Source organism: Erigeron canadensis, chromosome 3 (assembly GCF_010389155.1).
Source record: "Erigeron canadensis isolate Cc75 chromosome 3, C_canadensis_v1, whole genome shotgun sequence".
NCBI classification, from domain to species: domain Eukaryota; kingdom Viridiplantae; phylum Streptophyta; class Magnoliopsida; order Asterales; family Asteraceae; genus Erigeron; species Erigeron canadensis.
The window spans coordinates 23,684,820-23,701,532 of NC_057763.1; the positions used below are offsets into that span (position 1 = coordinate 23,684,820).

General features: G+C 32.5%; 1 protein-coding gene across 1 annotated transcript; it reads left to right on the top strand.

The window, feature by feature from the left end:
- The first annotated feature begins 6,070 nt into the window (after nucleotides 1-6,070).
- LOC122593460 (probable receptor-like protein kinase At5g18500) lies at nucleotides 6,071-11,631 on the top strand. The gene is made up of 8 exons (XM_043765872.1): nucleotides 6,071-6,239; nucleotides 6,748-7,435; nucleotides 7,538-7,642; nucleotides 7,804-7,926; nucleotides 8,313-8,483; nucleotides 8,605-8,734; nucleotides 10,530-10,742; nucleotides 11,180-11,631. Exons 2-8 carry the CDS (start codon nucleotides 6,771-6,773, stop codon nucleotides 11,309-11,311), a joined length of 1,539 nt encoding a protein of 512 aa, XP_043621807.1. The 5' UTR covers nucleotides 6,071-6,239; nucleotides 6,748-6,770; the 3' UTR covers nucleotides 11,312-11,631.
- Nucleotides 11,632-16,713: the final 5,082 nt, after the last annotated feature.

Genomic DNA, 16,713 nt, shown 5'->3' on the forward strand with positions numbered 1-16,713 from the left:
CACTTGGGCTGCTATGTCTGGATCCGTATCAATGATGATGATGATGATGAAACAAGTTTGAAGATTGATAATGTAGTTAGCAGTGATCATGTGATGAAACTGGTTAAATTCTATGGGTTGGTATTTATACATGAAACAAGTAGGTAGCCGTTAAGGGACTGTAAATGTAATTTTTTGAATTTTTGAGGGACTTTAATTGTAAATATTTTGAACCGAACGTTGGAGGGACTGTAAATGTAAATTTTTTGAATTTTGAACGTTGGAGGAGCGTTTTTGACTTCAGCTATAAATATTAACTCCTTACCAGATATTTTATTTCAAAACTCAACCTTTTATATATCTGCAATGGCTTCTTCATCAAATGCGCCTTACCAAAAACGTCTAATGACTGTCGATCAAGTGAATGACAGTATCATGGCTGATATCCTCGACCACCAAATGTGCAAAGACAATCTTGTTGAAATTGGTCTAAAACTTCAAGCGAAAAAGAAATGGTGTCAAGAACAAATCAAGTATATACAAACGGGGCATTGCACTGAGCTTGAGTGTCAATACTTTACTTATTTGCAGGGGAAGTGTGACAAGATTCAAGAAACTAAGAAATTGCTTGTGCGGTCATCACCTTGAATGAGTTCATTAACCAAGCCAAAGCAGTTTATGCCCAGAAGAAATAAGTAGGTTGTTTTAATGTTATGTTATATGTTTTTCTTTATTTCCATTTGTAATGTTATCAAATTTATGAATAAACTTATTTTTATTAAAGTAGACTTGTTTTATTAAAGTACTTAAGAACATTACAATAGTAAAAGACAATACACACTTCAAACAAACAAAACACACTTAAAAAAACTAAAGCACACTTAATCAAACTAAAAAGTCTACTTCATGATCAGGTGAACAACTAAAAAGGAACAAAGATAAGCTGCATGAAGCAGTGCTCGTATCTGAATCCCCTCTCATGCTTCTCCCGATATATCTGATGCGCCGTTGCATAATTTTGCTCATCCTCTCTGTTGCCTCATTGTGCAATCACCCGTGTCCAAATTTCCTCAAACTGTTTACATTCCTTCCGCATCTTCGACCAGTGACCTTGCAGTTAAGCCTTGCTTCGTGGTCCTCCATTGGTCTTTGCGTTGAACATTTCAGTAACGTCATCCCAAAAGGAGACGTCGGGATTGCTCATTTCACACCTACCCGTAACAGGGTTTGGTCTCCTCGTCACCCAACATTTCGACAAAGACAAAGATCTTCTTCTTGAGTCCACACACTTCTAGACATTGTGAATGGAATGGTTATGAAAAATGGTTTATGGAATGTTTGAGAGAGAAAGATAAAATGGTGTGGAAGTGATAGAAATAGATGGTTGTTTTTTGAAATGGTAGTGTGGAAGTGGTATTAATAAAATAAGAAATTAAATAAATTTTTTAATATGGCTACTAGCCGTTAGTTTAAAAAAAAAATCTTTGATTTTTTTTTTTATTAGTTCCAATGTTCAAGTCGGTCCCCACAACCCCTCAAGCCGCACGTCTGGAATTGGAGGAAACGAAGGAGACGCAGCCGAAGACGAGGCCGTGCTTATAGCGGCGGCACGAAGCCGCGCGACGGACGCGTGGAGAACGTCCTATAAGGACGGGCCTAATAGCCCATTGTGAATGTTGTACATAACTTTTTGTATATTAATGAAAACTTTTTGACTGATAAAAAAAAAACAACAAAACACCCAATTTAAAGGTGAGATGTGGACAGTGTTACCTCTACCCAAAGGTAGAGATAATGATTCCATAAGAACATTCGGCTACAAATAAGTGAAAGTCGAAAAGTTGTATGACTTGTAAAGAATAAAACTATTTAAAATAAAAAATAAAATACTCACGATAAAATTAAAAGGGATAGTGTTGTAAATACCAGACGTATTTGACAAATATATCGATGATATATTGGATATCAAAGGTATAATGTTACGAGATTTCACATATTAACCATATGTATATCGGTTTTGGTCAATATCAGGATTTATCAGAAAATGTTTTACTTTTTTTTTATTTCATGTTTAAACCTCTATGTTTTACAATTTTAAAAAATATATATATGTTTGTTGTAAATAGTTTTATGTTTAATGTAATACTTTATGGATTTAACAAGTATGCTGCTAGAAGCATACTACTTCCATAATTTTTAGGGGGGATGATTATTCGTTTTTCCCATACTTTATTTTTATTATTGTATTTTTGTTTATAGTATTAAATAGTAGCTTAATGTATAATTTATAAAAAGGTAGAATTATATATACTGGTGAACACATCAAGTAGAAATATATATAAAACATACACATCATGGATAATATTGCTAATATTTTTTTAATTTATCATCCCTGATATATCCTTGTTACGACTGATATATCACTTCATGTGGATCGATCAATATATCGCTACGACCGATATTTACAAGCTTGATCAAGTTAAAAATCAACTTTATCAAGACCTATACCTGCTTGAAACATCACTAATACTATCACATTGTGTTCTTAATTTTATTATAGGTAAAGATTTTACTTTGGTTAACTTGTTTTTTTTATCCAAAAATAATTTATCTCTACAGATGTAAAAGTTAAAGAAAGTTCGAATTCACAAATAATAACATTGATTCAATCAGCATTGACATAATAAGAATGAGGATTCTAAAAAAAACATGAAATAAAGATGATTATAGAAAATAGAAATGTGAAATATTTTATAAGACAATTTATAGAATGTAAGAGAAATCCAAATGTTAAAACTCAAGTACATATGGAACCCAAAAGAAGACTACCCTCATGATTACGAAAGCTTGTTGCCTTTCCCAAACCGTACCTCCACTCCTAACATCAACCGTGATGTCTAATTAAGAGTACATGATGCGGATAACCTTTAGAACACGCCGATACGACACGTTCTTCTGCGGATAATGCAAGGCATCCCGGATTTCATGGTACCCATGGGTAATGAACAAAATTTGAAACCTGTTAGAATACCCCAAGGTCAAAGACTTTACCAATGAGCTCCTGACTCCATTGGCTCTTCTTAAATTTATTATTATCACGTATGATTAGAATATAAAAACCCGTATTTATAAGTCTATATCCATATTTTTATATAAATGCGTACTGTCTTTCACTTTTTGACTTTGAGATTCTTAAATTTATGTTAAGAGATGATCTAGATAATTCATTTCAATGCATCTAATCTAAATAATCCTTTCAAATCCACTCTTATATTTACCAACTTTCAGTCTCTCTCTCACTAACACACGGATTAACTCTTGCACATACATTTCTCTTTCACTCTCACACTCTAGAAAACTTAATTAACTTCTAATTAATAGTCATTGATCTTCACCGAACCGATAGTAGAAGTTGTTGCCCCGAAACCTAGAATGTCCATCGCTTAACACGTTTTTTTATTAGGAATATAAAAGGATGCAATTAATACTAGGGTTGGGTGTAAATAAAATATTTAAACGCCTTTATTACCAATTGATGATAGATCAATTGGTACTGTCGTCATGTAATCTTGGTTGTAAGTTGTGTGTTAATTTTTCCAAAGGCAACTGTAGAAACTATATATTGTGATCCATGCGCATGAATTATGAGTAGTGTTGTGATACTAGGGCGATACAACTAAGTCGGATCGTGTATCGGCCGAATGACGATACGAGTCTGCCATACTTGGTCTGAAAATCGGACAGAGTTTCAGACTCGGGTCAACTTGGTCAAGACTCGGTTGTATCGGTCAAGACTCAGTTGCATCGGTCAAGACTCAGCTGCATCGGTCAAGACTCAACTGTATCGGTCAAGACTCGACAGTATTGGATCGGGTCAACCAAAGCCAAACCTTTTTTTCTTCTTTTTTTAAAATCTTTTATCAATTTTGTTAGTATTTCTAGACAATTATGCTTAAGTTGAAAAATTATGTTATGTTCAAGTTTGAAGTTTTATGCATATTTTTATTTTTTTCTTACATATAATTTCAAAAACTATTATTTTATACATAAAAAACCCACTATTCACCGATCCGATTTCAATTCAATTTTTTTAATCCGACTCTCTCTCGTCGATCCAATCCCAATTCCCGAGTTCCACAACCTTGATTATGAGTAACCGAACATAATTTCTATGCGGTGTGCGTCTTTAATACCAAAAAATTACATAGGGCCGTAGTGTTGTCACCTATTTACCTTTTTTGACCTTTATAAAACTTATTCAAAAGTTATTGAATTATTTAAAATTTTGATATATGAAATACTCGTTATAACAAATCTTATTAATTAAAAATTTTCATTGATGTAATTAACTTATTTAGTACATTATACTTTGGTTTTTGAATTAAATATGAAAATCATAAACATATTTTACAAGAAACAAATACTTTTTTATAATTTATAAAATAATATAACCAATTACTTGATGATCTCAACTATTATATCTCCTAAAAGTTGTCGAATGTTATTATCAATATAAAATGAGAAATGATATTAGTATATGTTTTTTTATTATTTTACCATACTATACTAACATTATAATACATTGTACAAATTAATGGTATATGAATATAACATATAAATAAAAACTTATGATACTAATATCATGACCTATATAAAATATCTGTGTTCCTGCACTTCCGCGGCATTGTACATGCTATATGTTAGTTTTATATGAATAACATAATTAGTGCTTTGTAGATAATGCCGAAATTTCTTAATCAGTTGGTTTTTTTGACTTTGCATGATTTGGTCAATATACTACTACTAACATTACACTAACAATAGTTTATTAAAGAAACGGTGCCGCATGAACAAAATGACACTAAACTTATCAACTTTTCAAACAACTTTAGTATAATAATAATCACAGCTTCTCATAATCATTTACTAATTATTATTTCTCTGAATGTTTTATAATCATTTGATTTAGTTTTCGATTTCAAGAAATATAACAGAAAACAAAAAAGTATATATTAATTCTCTAATGTTTCAAACATTATATATATAAAAACTTATAAAAGTGTGGTAAAGCAAGACAGTAAACGAGTTGAACATTCATCAACGAACCATTGTTTACGAGCTGTTCACTATGAAAAAAAGTCAGTTCGGTTATTTAACTGAAGAAATATAAACATAGCTCTTGTTTGTCATTCATGTTCGTGAATGTTTAATAATTTTCTCGTGAATGTTCGATAGCTTGTTTGTAAACATTAGTTTGTTAATTTATTTAAATGAAACTTTAATTTATATCATGAAGTTATATATTAGTTAATTTGCAATTCATTTTGTTTGTTTACATATATTATAAGTTTGTTTTATTTGACGAGAGCAAACGTTATCACAATGATATGCTGTCTATTCATTTGTACATACAATAGTTTGTTAAGTCATAAATAATGTTTCGTTGTCCTTGAACATTACTCGTAGTTTAGTTTGAAAGGACATCTCTTATTTAATAGTTTTTGTGTTCAAGTCTTGTGGTGGACATAAAAAGTTTTTTTATAAGCGTTTGATCTAAGTATATCTAGGTTTAAGTCTGAGGGGTAGGATTTACCTTTATTAATCAGCGTGCCTTCAGACGGATTAGTGAGGGTTTTCCCCATTTCGATATTTGAAATAAGCTTTTCTACTCTTTGAGGGAGCTCTTTAACGCAACATATGCTAAACTCCCGCTGTTAAATTAGACATGAGGTTTCTAGCATTCACCTTTAAAAAATAGATAAATAATGCCTCGTTCATAATCTCTCAACTCGTTTACATCCCATTTTATAATTAAAAAATCTACAAAAACTCTCGTTGTTTCAACACAAGTCCAAGTTTGACTTTGAAATCAATTACAAGATTTAATCCATAATTAGAGGAGTAATAGTAACGTTTACTGTAATTTTTACTACAAAACAAAAAGACAAAACTGACAAAAATGTTTTTAGCTTTAGTTTTACTGTTTCATGCGAGTCAGGGGTCCATCACCACCATTACCAACCAACCTCCCTCTGGTGGTGAGAATACTCCATCTTTCCTACCTTTCCTTATCTCATTCTCATTTTTTTACTTACTATTTGTATTTCTTGTTTCTTTCTTTGTTTTAGAAAGCTACATTTTAGCTTAGATCCCACCTACATTCCAAAAACACACTCACATTTTTCATTTTCTAATCCACAGATCTCTCATTATGCCCTTTCTTCTGAGATCCACTCTGTTCTGACTCCTATTTTCAACAGGTAAGTTGAACTACATTTATATCATAATTTCACTTCAGTTTTTTGTTTTTTTACTGTATTCTTGATCTGGGTTTTTACCCATTAGTGTTTTTTAGTCTGCTTTATTTGATGATTACATTTTAGTGACAAGAATTATCTGGGTATTGTAAAAAAGATTCAGTTGGTACAGTACTTTACTTGTTTGTGTTATAAAGTTTGTAACTTTTTTGACTAATTTGCATTTTAATTGACAAGATTAAGATGGGGATTGCAGAAAGATTTAGTAACTACATTATTGTACTTGTTTGTGTTATAAAGTTTGTAACTTTTTGACCAATTTTCATTTTAATGACAAGATTAAGATGGGGATTGCAGAAAGATTTAGTAACTACATTATTGTACTTGTTTGTGTAATAAAGTTTGTAGCTTTTTGCACCAATTTGTAATACTTAATGTAGTTTTGATGAACTTTGTTTCTGAAAAATGGAAACTTTTTTTGTAACTTACTATTTTGATATTTTGTATGTAGGTACTTGATCATCTAGAGAAAGAATGGGGGATGATCTAAACACCGGATTGTCCCAAAAAATTGGAGTTTTGGGGATGAAAGTGTGGGAATTAATTGGGCTTATAGTTGGTTTACTTATTATAGGAATTCTATGTGCATTAACATGTTATCTCACTTCTAAGAAGAAAGTGAGAAGGGGCGGTAGAGAGAAAGTTTCTCATAGTCAAATACCGACCGTTTCAAAAGAAATTAAAGAAGTGAGAGTTGAACAAGTTTCAACTGGCGAATTTGCTCCACGAGATGGAATTCTTCTTACAATTCATGATAAAAACAGTGATAAAGATGCGGATAAAGTTTTAGTTCATTTGGGAATGGGGAAATTGAAAAATGGGGATAATATGAGTAGTCAAGGTTCGTTGTATTATATGGATAGAGATATTAGTGAATCAGGTGAAGATGGGAGTTCAGGAAACTTTCATATGCATAAACCTTCTTCTTCTCATCCAATTAGTGCACCTTCTCCGCTTGTCGGTTTACCTGAATTTTCTCACTTGGGTTGGGGTCATTGGTTTACTTTGAGAGATCTTGAACTTGCAACAAATCGGTTTTCTAAGGAGAATGTTCTTGGTGAGGGTGGATATGGTGTTGTTTATCGTGGGACTTTGGTAAATAGTAATCCAGTGGCGGTGAAGAAGCTTCTTAATAATGTGTGAGTTTTGTAAAGGCTTGGTTATTCCACTAATTGTACATTTCTTTTTGTGTGTGTTATCTGTAATATTTCTTTGAATCAATATTGATTTGGTTTATTTAGGGGCCAAGCTGAGAAGGAGTTCAGAGTAGAGGTTGAAGCTATTGGCCATGTGCGCCATAAGAATTTGGTCCGACTATTGGGTTATTGTATTGAGGGAACTCATAGGTACGTCCTCTTTGTAGATGCCATAATTCCATTTATATTCCCGGATACGCAAAATACACTCGAATTGAATTAAAAAAAGAAGAAGGAATCGATGCATATGATTCATTAATTTACATATCATTGAAAGAATAATGATTTTCAATGAATTTTTTTAATATCAGAATGTTAGTCTATGAGTATGTCAACAATGGCAATTTAGAACAATGGCTTCATGGAGCTATGCGCCAGCACGGATATCTTACTTGGGAGGCTCGGATGAAGGTTCTTCTTGGGACAGCTAAGGCGTAAGTTTTTATAAAGTATGGTTGTTTGGGTTATGTTGCATCTCCAATGGGCAATTGGATTAAGCGACAGTGTTTAACAAAAAAGGATATCCGTCAAAAGGACTGAGCCAGTCACACGGGTTGAAATCATCTGAATTGTATTTAAATGCTTAAAACCTTCCAAATTCCAAATCAATCTTTTTGGAAATACTTAAATGTAATTATTTAATGTATTCCTTATTTATAAATTGATTCATTGAAAGAAGAGAAAATAAAGTAAGTGCTATAAGTTTTGACCAGTTGCCCACCCGAGACCTGTGCATTTTATTTACCCTCATGGCTTCATAATAAGTTTCATCTTCCTTTAGACATAATTGGATGTTACAATTTTCGTCATGTTATTGCAGCCTTGCCTACTTGCATGAAGCAATTGAGCCAAAAGTGGTACATCGAGACATTAAATCAAGCAACATCTTGATTGATGATGAGTTCAATGCAAAGGTCTCTGACTTTGGGCTGGCTAAGCTTCTAGGTGCTGGGAAAAGTCACATCACGACTCGAGTTATGGGTACTTTTGGGTTAGTATATAATCCATTGGTGACTTCTGCAGTTTAATGTGTGAATGTTTTTTAGTCAGCTATTGACTGAATTATGCATCAGCAGCAGTTATTTAAAAGGATTTGTTATTTCTCTATACAGCTATGTGGCTCCAGAGTACGCAAATACTGGCCTGTTGAATGAAAAGAGTGATGTTTATAGCTTTGGAGTGGTACTTTTGGAATCAATTACGGGAAGAGATCCTGTCGACTATGGTCGCCCTGCTCAAGAGGTATTTGCATGAATATATTCTGTTGACATTTAATACAAATACCAATATTAACATCAATGTTTCTTCCAGTAAATCATTAATAAGTCTCATTATCATGAAAGGGCCTATGGTCTAGCGGTATTATAGATATCCAATCAACCAAAAGGTTGTTGGTTTAAGTCTGATTTAGGAAAAACGTGTGGTATGTTAATATTTTCCTTTAATAAGGAAGAAAAAAAAAGCCTCATCAATGACCTGCAGAACCTATCCTTACATCAATAGTACTCTCAATCATGCATAAGCTGTGATGTTTGTTGTCATTTGTTTGTCTACTTTATCCTATTCTATGAGATGACATTTCTGAGCTTTTGATCCATTACTCATGATTGGATCTATGTAGTATATGCTTTATCACTAATGGGTGACGGGTCAAATGAAAGAATTCAGCTGCAAGGTCAACTACTCCAATGGGTTGAAAGTTTCGTAAACTGTTCCCGATGCTCACGTCCTCGTAAAGCATTTTATTTGAAATTTTTAGGTTAATAATGTCATGAAATGGTTTCTATATGTGACAAACTAACTCTGTATATATAAACAGATTCATTTTGATCCGTCCAGCCATTTTGCCCCCTCTACCAATGACTAACATCTCCCTGTAACTTTAAACCCTTTAGTTGCTTGTTCGCATCAACATACTTGTAGTTCTAGTTCTTAGTGGGTTTTTAGTTTGGCACATACCTTTTTTATTCCAAGTCGTTTTCTACATTTTTCCTACTTTGTATAAGGTACTTGGTAGTCTTATCAGCAACACTCTATAATGATGGAAAGTTATACCCTAGTGGTATATGATAGTGTATCTCTTTCTTGTACTTATCTGCATATAGATAGAATGATGTAAATGTCACATGATCAGTTTCTTGCAAATATAACAATATGCTACTATATAAAATATGAAGAATATTATAGGGTACTCTATAAAAAAAATATATTTCCATGAGGTATCCAATTAAGAAAGTAAGTAGCATTTGTTAACAAACTCACAAGCATAAGATTCTCACAAGTATAAAAAACAAAGCGTGTATCATGTTAGGTCTATCAACGCTGACTTCCATACTTTTCATCATATGGTTCATATTTCGTAACCTTGGTCCCCTAAGTTTTTAAGTTTGAACATCTTCTTTGCTCTTGTAGATCACAAGAAACTTGTAAAGAGCATTAAGTGTATTATGATTTGCAACTATGTCTCAGAGGGGTCTCTAAAGCATTAGAAGCACTATCAACTATGTCTCAGAGTGCATTAGTTTTATTTATAAATTTGGACAATGTTCAATGTGCCTAAATTATATGCCTAGAAGTGTGCCTAACAAGGAGGGAGTAGACATATGGCAATACCAATGGTGAGGATTGAGAAAGAGAAATGTATAACACATGTGCAACAAATCAATAGTATTCACCGATATATATCCTTGATTTTTAGGAATATTTTTTAGGCATTACTCATAGAATTCACCGATATATATCCTTGATTTTTAATTTCTTTTCTATTATATCTCTTCGTTATAATTATTTTTGGCTAAAACTACTTTACTACAGAAAAATTCACTTTGGTATGGTTTTGGTCTTTAACTATGGGTTAGATTTAACATTTAAAGACCAAAGGGCCTTTAACCTAGTGGGTGTGATGTGAGGTTGTCGGTTCAAGTAACATTTAAAACAATTTGTCTAAAAAGTAGATGGTTAGAAGTGTCTTTGCCTTTGCATATCAGGAAAATAAAAATGTAAAGATTAAAAGAAATTCATGGTGCAAGTTTTGCAGGTAAATCTTGTGGATTGGCTAAAAATGATGGTCGGAAGCAGAAGATCAGAGGAAGTTGTCGACCCAACTATTGAAACAAAGCCTTCAACAAGAGCCCTGAAACGAGCACTCTTAACTGCTTTAAGATGTGTTGACCCTGACTCTGACAAGAGACCCAAAATGAGCCAAGTTGTACGTATGCTTGAATCTGAAGAATATCCCTTACCAAGAGAGGTTTGTTAACTTTCATAGCTAAACAACTAGGGTGGCAGATTGGACGGGTTAGACAAGGATGGGTAGTGGGTGAAACCGGGTCAATTATAGAATGATACAAGTTGAGTTGGGTTGACTTGCATTTTGTTTATTCTTTTCTACTTTCTTATAATATGCGTAAAGTATGATTAAAGTACATTAGTACAGTAAAAATCTAACTTTAAAATAAATCAATTCTGGAGTCCATAAGCCTTAAAAAAATCTACTTTAAGCGACTTTTGACCTGTTTGCTCTGTTTCCATGTTAGTAAAGTTTTCTTTATATGAACTGTTTGAGCCGTTGGAAGAAAAAAAAGGCCCCAATCGTCCTAACATAAGTAACCAGGTGGAAATGGCCCACTAAACTAAAAATGATAGACGTGATATCATTAGTTAAAAGAAGTTTGTATTATTGTATAGGATCGAAGACGTAGATCACAAGCGAGTAGCACGGAGATTGAATCATCACAAAGAGTAAACTATGATACTGATAAGAGCGATAATCCAGACCTACTACGCTCAGACAGCAGTCGAAGGAACTTGAAGCCATAAACTTGCATTTATCTTGTTTAATTCTTACAATCTTCTAAAGCAATGAGTACAAAGGTCAAGTAGAATGAGGGATATGGATGGTGATTTGTCTTATATATTTATCTATTTTGAAAGGTAAAAAAGACTTTTCGGGGAATCAACATAGATGGGGAGTTGATTGTAATGTAACTATGTAAGTAACAAAGTCATGGGAGTTGCATGGGATGTCTAGTAGGGGAATTAGCTTTGTACAGTTATTGGGGAGTTGGAGATTTCACTTATTGTTTTAATCTGTGATTTGCTAAAAATATTATTCTACGTGCGATTGTGTTCATTATGAACTTGATTCTGTTCTCCATATTTTTTCGCAAGTGCTGTAAAACAGGCAAGGTACATGATTACATTGACAGAGACACGAAATGACTCCTTCATCTGCTCTATTGGTTAAAATGGTCAAATTTTTAATGAGTTTTTAATAGTGAACCGTTCTATATCTATCTCTGAAGTATGTGATGTTTTCTTGGCTTCTAGCATCCATCTAGACCCGTTATTACTGTACCGGCTAGCAACCTAACTGGCGCGTTTGGTTCACAAAATGTTTTTGGAAGGAATGAAATTTGACGTAATATTTTTTATTTTTTGCAAATTCAAGTGTGTGAAGGAATGAAATTCCTTCCTCCATAAAGAATGGAGATTCCATCATATAATGGAATGTTTACATTCCTATGGAATGTGATTCCTCATTCTTTGAACAACCAAACGTACTAAAGAATGGAATTCAATTCCAATTCCATCAAATTCTGGGAACCAAACACGACCTAAGGTCATCCTCATTCTCAACCCAACCCAATCCAACAATAGTATTCATTAAACAGTTAATTTTTCTCTCATATATTTACCAAACTCAACTAAAGCTAATTTTTACACTCCCATTAACAACCCAACCAAACTATTTTTTTACAATATACTAATGTTTTACATATAATATTTCTTATTTTAAAATTAATTTTAAAAAAAGGAATATATATTTATATATAAAAAATAGTTATTTTCCATATATAAAATAAAAAATAATTGGATTAAAAAAACTTTACGTTCATCAATACATTTGCATAGTTATCTAATTGGACTAAATTTTTAATAATTTTTTAAGAAAAATTATATAGTCTTTTTATCTGGTATTATATTGCTGAATTCAAATTATATATTTAAACCAAAAAAAAAAAAGAAGCAAATGTTAATTTATCTTGTAGTATACTGCTGTTAGATATACATGATGCCACGTTGAAAATTTTATCAGCAAACATTGTTTGGTTTGGCCAACAAGTCGGTTGGCTGCAATCATATTTACTACTTTTTTTTATTGTTAGATGTCCCAACCGAACGGAATTAATATAAGCGATGGGAGTGGTCTAGGACAGGACTGGACGAACCTGACATCTTTATGAGGTGGCAACGTGATTGGACATCCAGAGGAGGCGAGAGGAGGGATTTTGTATGTAATTTACGGGGTATTTTTTAACGTCAATGATAAGCTTTTACACAAAATGAGATTTATAATCTCCATTCAGCATAACAATAAGCATATACAGGTACGTTTGAATGAACACTAAACAATACACTCATAATTATTTTGGTTTTTAAGAAACACCAATATTTCATTAAGATAAATATATATATACTATATAGTCATAAACAGATGAGATAGTTACGATATATAAACTTTCAAAAAGTTATAAATCTTTATAATTGACGTTCAAAAGAAATAAAATAAAAGTCAGCCTCTCCTTATAGGAGACACTTCTTCCCTACTTCTTACCCACTTCTTTCACTATTCATCAGGTTTATCTCCAAGAACACCCCCTCCTTATACTACCCACTTATTTACTATTCATTCACTAATTTATTATTTCATTTTTTTTACACAAAATTAAAAACAAAACACATTTTATTAATACTTAAACACACATTATATTACTTAAAATCAAAGACAATACAATAAAAAAAAGACAATACTGGGAAAAAAAACATAAAATATATAATAATGATACGATTACTCTTCATCGTCATCATTTTTGATTGACATTTTTCCTAATCCACGGTAAGCCGTTTCATTGGCTCACCACTTGTCGTGTTCTGAGCATTTCACTTCCCACGTTGATTTGCCTTCTTCGTGGTCCTCCATTGGTCTCTGCGTTGAACATTTCAGTAACGTCATCCCAAAAGGAGACGTCTGGATTGCTCATTTCATACCTACCCGTAACAGGGTCCGGTCTCCTCGTCACCCAACATCTCGACAAACAAAGATCTTCTGCTTTAGTCCACACTTCTAGACATTATGAATGGAATGGTTATGAAAAATGGTTTATGGAATGGCTTGAGAAAGATAAAATGGTTTGGAAGTGATAGAAATAGATGGTTGTTTTTTGAAATGGTAGTGTGGAAGTGGTATTAATAGAAAAAGAAAAAAAATTTTAAAAAGGCTACTAGCCGTTTGTTTTAAAAAAAAATCTATTATTGGTTCAAACGTTCAAGTCAGGCCCCACAACCACTCAAGCCGCGAGTCCGGAAATGTAGGAAACGAACGAGACGCCGCTGTGCTAATAACGTCCTCCGGGTGCCGCGCGGCGGACGCCGGAGGAAGTCACTATAAGGACGGGCCTAATTGGAAAGGCCCAAAAGTAGAACCGAAGCCCATTGGCCTAGATAACCTTCTATTTATCTTCTAGGTTTTCATTATTCATCAATTCTAGTTTCAAGTCCGCGATTTCTCTCTCTCCCCTCAATAAGCTAAACACTACTTTCTTTTTAGTTTCTGATCTAGAATATTCTTAAATTTAGTTCCTCATCAACAATCTATGTATCTAATTTCCGATCATTATTTCACCGTTTAATTTTAGGATAACTTTTGGGGATTGATTTACCACGAAATACATCTTTTATTGCACAGTTTAATCGAGTATGGTATAACTGTGGTAGATGTATTAACTTTTCTAATAGTAATAGTAATTCTCATAACTTTTAGGTACATTTCTTACCATTTTATCATTTTCCTTTTTAGTTAATGAATATTCTTTTTGTTTATCATTTATCTATTTAACATATGGTTACATAGGGGGACATCAATAATAAGGTTGTACGCTTTATTTGTTGCTTTCATGGACATTCATGTTTGTTAGTTATGTCTTATGTTTTATTTGTAATTTTAAAATTTTTTTATCCTACTTCCCCATTACCCTACTTACCAGGGATGGGGTAGAATTGTTGTTGAGTTGTTGTTGCCTCTTTTCATTAACTAGCTAGTAGCTTTCACTCTTTTAAACAACAATTTTCAGTTCGTGATTTGTTGCTCAAGATTGATTGGGAAAATGCCACTAACACGAGGATTCAAACATATCACGAACTATTCAAAATGAAAGAAGGGTCATACTTGGCGAGGTGTTTTGTTCTTGTTAATTTGATGAAGTTTATTTTCTTGTGGCTTTCATTTGTGTTCACTTTAGAGTGGCTTAATAAACATTTTAGATTATTTTACTCATTCATTTACTAATTATAATGTCATAACAAAGAAGATTAATAATGAATCAAATGAAACCTATGTTTTAATTTCGTAATTATAATGTCATAAACATGTTTGTACTTAATTTCCGCTAGGATGGCTAGCTATCTACTTCAGTTCAGTGGCAAATTCTAGCTTATAAGTGACAACGAGATGAAGGCACTTATCACGAATGATATGGAAAAGGACGATCTCCTTCAAGCACAACCGTTGGAGATGATGCAAAAAGCACAGGATAAACGGAAATGGTGTATGGAAAAAGATATTTGAAATACACGCGTCAAAACCTAAGGTTTCCAATCTCGAAGAACAATATTTACTAGGGGTGAGCAAAAACCGAACCATAAAAACTGAACCGAACCAAAAATATATATTGTTACTTTATTTTATATTTATATCATTTTATTATTAATTTTTAATAAATATGTTAATATATTTGCATTTTTAGGTGTATATAATAATATCATTTATATGTTCTAAGTGAAAATACACAACAAAAATAAATTTTTTTAATAATTATATAGTTAAACAACGCGTAGAAGATATAAATAGTTATATATAAAATTTGTTTGAAGTTTGTACAACTTACTTTTATGGATTTGTTGTCATTGTTGTAGTGTTATTGTTACTAATATTGTTTTGATAACTTGTTAAAATTAATTAAGCTATAATTATAGGGTATAAACTTATAAACTTTTTAAGCTCAATTTGACTCAACCACAAGTGGTTAAAAACAGAGTAAAACCGAAAATCCGAACTGAAAATATACCCAAACCGAAAAAATCGAAACCCAATGGTTTTAGTTTTCAAAAACCGAATTATAACGGGTCGGTTTCGATTTTAGTCAAAAACCGAACCAAGTCGAACCTTACTCGCCCATAATATTTACATACTTGCAGAAGTTCAACAGGATGCAGCCCAGAAGTTCAACACGATGATGCAGCTGCTATTGAACTTTGCTCTTGGAAGTTCGTAAAAAAATTTTGTGGTTAATGTATTCTGTTTTTCGTTTATCTATAGGAAGTAGGAAGTGTGTTTTTATATTTGTGTTTTTAACAAAAGTGCAATGTGTTTTCTTCAAAGTAATGTATTGTGGTTTTTATTTGGTAAAAGTGTAATATTTTATTATTTTAGTGTATTTTATTGGTAAAAAAAAAGAGTAAAGGTGTAAAAGTTTTAAAAGTTTAAAAGAATTAAAAAAAAAAAAACACTCCTAACGTTCACTATCATCGGCTCCATATGGGCGATGTTGCTCGCCGATAGCCCTAGCCAATTTAATTCGATGCAGATGGTGTAAAGACTCATTAGCCAATTTAAGTAAATAATTTTTGCCGATTACACCTTTGCCTCTAATATGGATGACTAACTATATTATCAAGATCACCCATGGCTTAGCAAATTGCCAACTGTGAACAAACAAGCCGATTTCCCACTATGAACAATGAAAATAGCGATGCATCCTACCGCACAATTGCCCAACTAAGAATAGTAGAACAGGATGGGTAATTTATATAGACGCAACTAGCCTTTCATACGCGTGTGTGATTCACATTGTCTTAATTTATTTTATAACTAGTATTTAATCCCCACACATTGCGGTGGGGTTAAAACATATATATACACGCACATTTATATATACATGCCATTGACAATGTAACAAACAACATATAATACGTCTATTATAGGGTGTTAGGTCTAATGGGTGAAAACATGGATGATCTTATATAAAGTAAATACCAACAAATCTGAAGTTCATCAAAGAAAGGTTATTACAAAGAAGTTGCATATAGAGCATTGCCTTTGTATGAATCCTCTCCTAAGTACTATTTTGCCCATTTTAAAAATCTCAATTCATGATTTGAAA